Source organism: Thunnus maccoyii, chromosome 5 (genome assembly GCF_910596095.1).
Source record: "Thunnus maccoyii chromosome 5, fThuMac1.1, whole genome shotgun sequence".
Lineage (NCBI taxonomy): Eukaryota > Metazoa > Chordata > Actinopteri > Scombriformes > Scombridae > Thunnus > Thunnus maccoyii.
Genome location: NC_056537.1, coordinates 24,417,045 through 24,421,862, shown reverse-complemented (window position 1 = coordinate 24,421,862; position 4,818 = coordinate 24,417,045). Strand labels below are relative to the sequence as shown.

General features: G+C 42.0%; 1 protein-coding gene across 1 annotated transcript; it reads right to left on the bottom strand.

The window, feature by feature from the left end:
* Nucleotides 1-1,355: 1,355 nt before the first annotated feature.
* Nucleotides 1,356-4,017, bottom strand: mterf2 (mitochondrial transcription termination factor 2). Its single transcript, XM_042410573.1, has 2 exons — nucleotides 3,875-4,017; nucleotides 1,356-2,758 (listed from the first exon to the last, which is right to left on the bottom strand). The coding sequence occupies exon 2, from the start codon at nucleotides 2,730-2,732 to the stop codon at nucleotides 1,605-1,607; it is 1,128 nt and encodes a 375-aa protein (XP_042266507.1). The 5' UTR covers nucleotides 2,733-2,758; nucleotides 3,875-4,017; the 3' UTR covers nucleotides 1,356-1,604.
* Between the last annotated feature and the right edge of the window lie 801 nt (nucleotides 4,018-4,818).

Here is a 4,818-nt window from a genome sequence, read left to right as displayed (position 1 = left end):
TTAAGTCAAACATAATGTAAAATCAATTTTACGTGAACAAACAAAAACTCAACTGTTTTTTGAACAGTGCAAAGTACGTTCAAATAAATCACTTCCAACCTAAATCAAAGGAAGTTTTTTTTTTATCTTATCATGTGGGTGCATTTGAATTCATTTGAAATGATAATGAAGTGATATTTCAGTGGCACAATAGCTCATAATAAAGTGTCTCCATCTGTAAAGTAACAATAAAAAAAATCTGAGACGCAGTTAGACTGCAGCCCTGAGGGAAACAGTTGTGCTGCCAAGAACAGTGTGTGAAAATGAGACACTTGCACAGACTGTAAATAAAATGGTTTGAAAAGCCTTGTTTGTTTTCAGTTATACTCAGTAATACATTCGATAGACGTGTCGGCACGTCTGTCATTATACACTTATGTTATGCAGCGTTTTATGTCAAGTTATTGTGATGAGGTAATAAGCTGTAATAAAGTCTTCATTCGGCGAGGGACTATATCTTCACTGAAAAGCGTGACAAGTTAAGATGCCATTACATTTGTTTCACTATCTGGTATTACTCTGGGAAGTCTTTATATAACCATCCTCATCTTTTCCAACATGAATGCAATAGAACCTGCAAGAAAAGTGCCCTGATTTTCATGTGTTTGAAGTAATACTTACTTTGATACATTTTTGCATGTGGTGTGAAGATTCACACTACCCAGTTAGAGGAAAGTCACATGACTCACAAGTAGTTTGTTCAGTGTCTTTCAATAACCTGCCGATTACTCTCTCAATTTATCATTTAGTCTATGAAATGTCAGATAATTGTAAAAAAAAAAAGCCTGTTATAATTCCCCACAACTGAATGACATGTATTTAAATATCTTGTTTTGTCCGATCAGTAGTCCAAAATCCAAAGATATGCGGTATACTATCATGCACAATACAGAAAAGCTTCAAATCTTCACAGCTGAGAAGCTGCAACTGGCAAATTTTTGGAATTTTTCCTTTAAAAAAAAAATGACTGAAATGATTTTTCAATTTTCAAAATAGTTTAATTTTCTGTCAATCTACTAATTGATTAATCACCTCTGGTAACCTGTCAAGAGAGTTATGATGGAAAAGTACCTAACACACACCAAGAGTTGTAGTGAGGTGATGATCATTGGAAGTAGACTTGAGAGCAGGAAAAAAAGGTGTTGCACACTTGGAACGTCATCTAAATAAAAAGAGTAAAGCATATGGAGCCAGAGTGTGCGACCCTTTTTTCCTACTCTCAAGCAGGAAGAGAGTTAAAACAAATCAGTTTTTCAGTGTGACTGACATTTCCCTCATAAGAGTTCTTAGCACATCAAAAAAAAGCTGAATTGAAGTCAGTTTTTCAACCCATTTAATCTTGTGTTTTCAGATTGTTTCCTGCAATTTCACCCATTTTCACTGTCAAGATTCAGTGTAAATGTCGTCATTGTAATTTGTCCAAACAAACTGAACTACAGGAGTCAGAGTTAACAGCTTGAAGTGAAGCCAACCTCAAACTTATGGCACTCATATCTGATAATGACATAGAATAAATAGAATTGAGCACAAGTTACAGTTGTAATTCACTTGCATTTGTTCACACATCAGTCATCTCCTTTTAAAGGGGCGACGGGGTTAAAAAGAGGTCTCTCTCTTCGTAGTTGTAGTTTTCCATAGCTCATCTCAAAGTCCTTCTTAGTGCCATTGAGGACCTCCAGACTACCTGTCCTTACATCATAACCGTGTGCCCTCAGTCTCTGCAAGCGATAATTCACTATCTGCGTTGTCAGCTCCAGAACGGTCGGAGTCTCTATGATTTGAGACATGCTGATCCCCGCAGAGAGGAGGCCCTGAAAGCGCTCTGCCAGAATAGCTTCATGGTAGTAAAGTAGAGCTGGGCAGTTGATGATGATGTCCCGCAGCTCTGCCTCGGAGCAGCCCATGGTGTCGTGAGAGTATGCCAGGGTGCGACGCATGCTGTCCGGGTTGAGCTCTGTGACAAAGCCCCTGAGCTTGGAGAGGAGGCGGAGGAGCTCCGCCGTGCTGAAGCCCCTGTCTCTCAGGAACAGCAGGTTCTGCCTCAGCACCTCGGGGGGTTTAAGGAGAACAAACGGATTCTGGCTCAGCAGCTTCTGAAGCCAGATCTTCATGTTGGCCTCCTCTCCACCAAGCTCCTGGTAGGCCTGCTGGAGGGTGCGGACCATAACCTCGTTCTGCTCCACTGGCCGGCTGAAGCTCTGCGGAGCGCTGGCCATGAGCTTGGTGATGATTCGCTTGTTGAGGTTTAAGCTCTGGAAGAAAGCAATGTTGTCCCGCTGGTTGTCATGGTGGCTGGAGGAGGTGAAGAAGGAGGCCGGGAATTTCTCAATGATACCAACCAGCTCTTTCTGGTTCGGGCACACGGATACCCACAGCTCCCTCTGAGCCTGCATCTGATCCGGGTCACAGAGTACCGCCTCAGGGTGAACCGCTAAGATCCGGGCGATGATGGACCCCGAGGCCCCCATGTCCTTAAGCAAACCCGCTACCTCCTTAGTGTAGGCTGGGCTCTGATGTAGGACCCAGCCCTTAAGTTTTCGGACCTTCTGGATATCCACAGAGAGATCATAGAGAGCCTCCACGGTCTGCTGGTTCTCTGCTGAGCTCAGTGTCACACATGGTCTGTAGTTTAAAGGTAGAGCTGTGACACGCTGGCACCGGAGGCACAGGGATGTTGCAATCAGGCGCAACATTGATGCAAAGTCCGCAAGCTGACCACCTAAGGTGAAGGAGGAGAAGAAACTACAGTGGCTGACAGCAAAGCAGGCAACTAACATGACTACAGACTAAACTATACTAGCTTCAGCCTCTAAAGTAAGCAGAGGAAACCGAAAAATGTCAACTTGAGCAAAGATACACATCCACACACCCATCTGTATCATAGTGTAATAACTCTGGTGATGCTCTGTAAGGCCAGGGGTCTGGGCCTGATGTTTTAGGACAGGAGACTGTCAGTCATGATTCTTATCATTATAATGTTTGTTCTGTCCACATAAAAATACAATACAAACATGTGTTCCTGACATTATTCAGAGAGAGAGGATATATTTCTGGAACTTCCTGTGGACTGAGCCTCACACATAGGAAAAGAGATCAAACAAACACAGCTGTGTAAATCATATGAAATTCCCCTTTTTAAAAATAATAGACTGACAGAAATGTGTCTTCTGTTACGCATCTTCTGCCAGAGTCCCTTATGAGTGCTACCTGTGTCGTTTGAAACGGTTTATCTAAAGTGATTTAATCTCTTAAAAGCATCTTGTAATTTAATCCCCCTGCTTTGACCGATGGTGTATTTTGTTATGCTGTCTTGGGTAATGTGACATCACAGCAGATGAGGGTTACACAGCTGCTGCCAGATGTTTCATATGAGAGAGTGGAAAGGCATCGGCCAACTCTTCTCTTTGACACTGTCAGTGCTGCTGGCAGACGTACCGAAACATGAGTCACAATTACTGACAAAAAATATGACAAATTACCACAAAAATGGCACATTGCCATTCATAAATAATACAGATGTCATAATTAAAAGCCTGGGAAGGTACGCTTCCTTTTGTTGCTCTTATGGCACTTTATTGCCTCACCGAGTAAACATTTTTGCAGAGGTTGCCCGGGCAACTATATCAAATCTTTACCTCTGTATTTTTATATGAGGAAACATGCTGAGTGTTTCAATGGCTAATTACTAGAAGAGACAGTCCCATTACAATGACATTGCAGGACATCACGTGATTTAACCTCGTGATTAAACATAGTTATCGTCAATTATTCCTGTACAGAAATGTGTAAATATGTGTATATTTAAGCCGGTACATGTCCACATAAAATGAGTTACCTTTAGCAGCGGTCAGAGGATGTGACGTTTTGTTATGAAACTGATTTTTTCTTCTTGAGTTTTAATGGCGGTTGGCAAACCAGCTTATAGGCGCATTACCGCCACCTAATGGACTGGAGTGTGGAGCAGTAGATGGGCAGTAAAACCTAGAAAACCTAAAAAAAAAAAAAAAAAAAAAGATTGTCTGCTTTCCATGATGTCTTTCCTATCAGATTCCTCAATGTCATGAATGCTGAATGTTTTTCACCATTTAGTAGTGATATTAGTCCCCTTCTTTCTTCATCATACCTGTTGCAATCTAGCAGTACTGATTCTTCTTCTACAGTGTGTCTGTGTTCTCTTGTTCACCACAGTGCCATGCAGAGGCAGTGACTGGTCCTGCAACCAAGACCCTAAATGTGACCATGAAATAGCCTTGATTTTTTTTTTTTTTTTTTTTTTTGACAAAAATCGTTTTACATGCAAAATGTGGGAAAGTCAACGCAGACATGTGAGTGTTATTTGTTTTTATGCTCCCACTGCCCCATTTTCCTCCTGCTCTTCATAGCTCTGCTCTTTTATTGCAGGCCATATGTCCGGTAATGAAATAATTTTGGCAAAAATCTGTACCTCAAACAGCAGTTGGTGCGCCTCCAAAGCCTGCAGCATACGGGTCCCCGATGAGTGTAATCAGTGCAGGGCTGAATTGGACTGAACACACGGAGAGTTTTCTCGCAGTTGGTGCTTAATCATGATGCTTGATCACCAGCTCTGCAAGCTGTTCCCTCAGCAGCACGAGAGCTGCTGCTGCTGAGTGGGAAGCTGGGTTCATTAAAGTTTATGTACTAGTAAACAGATGATCTGCCTCAAAGGGAAAACAGGTTGGTGCTCTTTTTCCTTTTTAATGCCCAATATGTTGACAGGAATGAGCAGGTCATCATAGTGCACTGATGGTCTTGTTATTA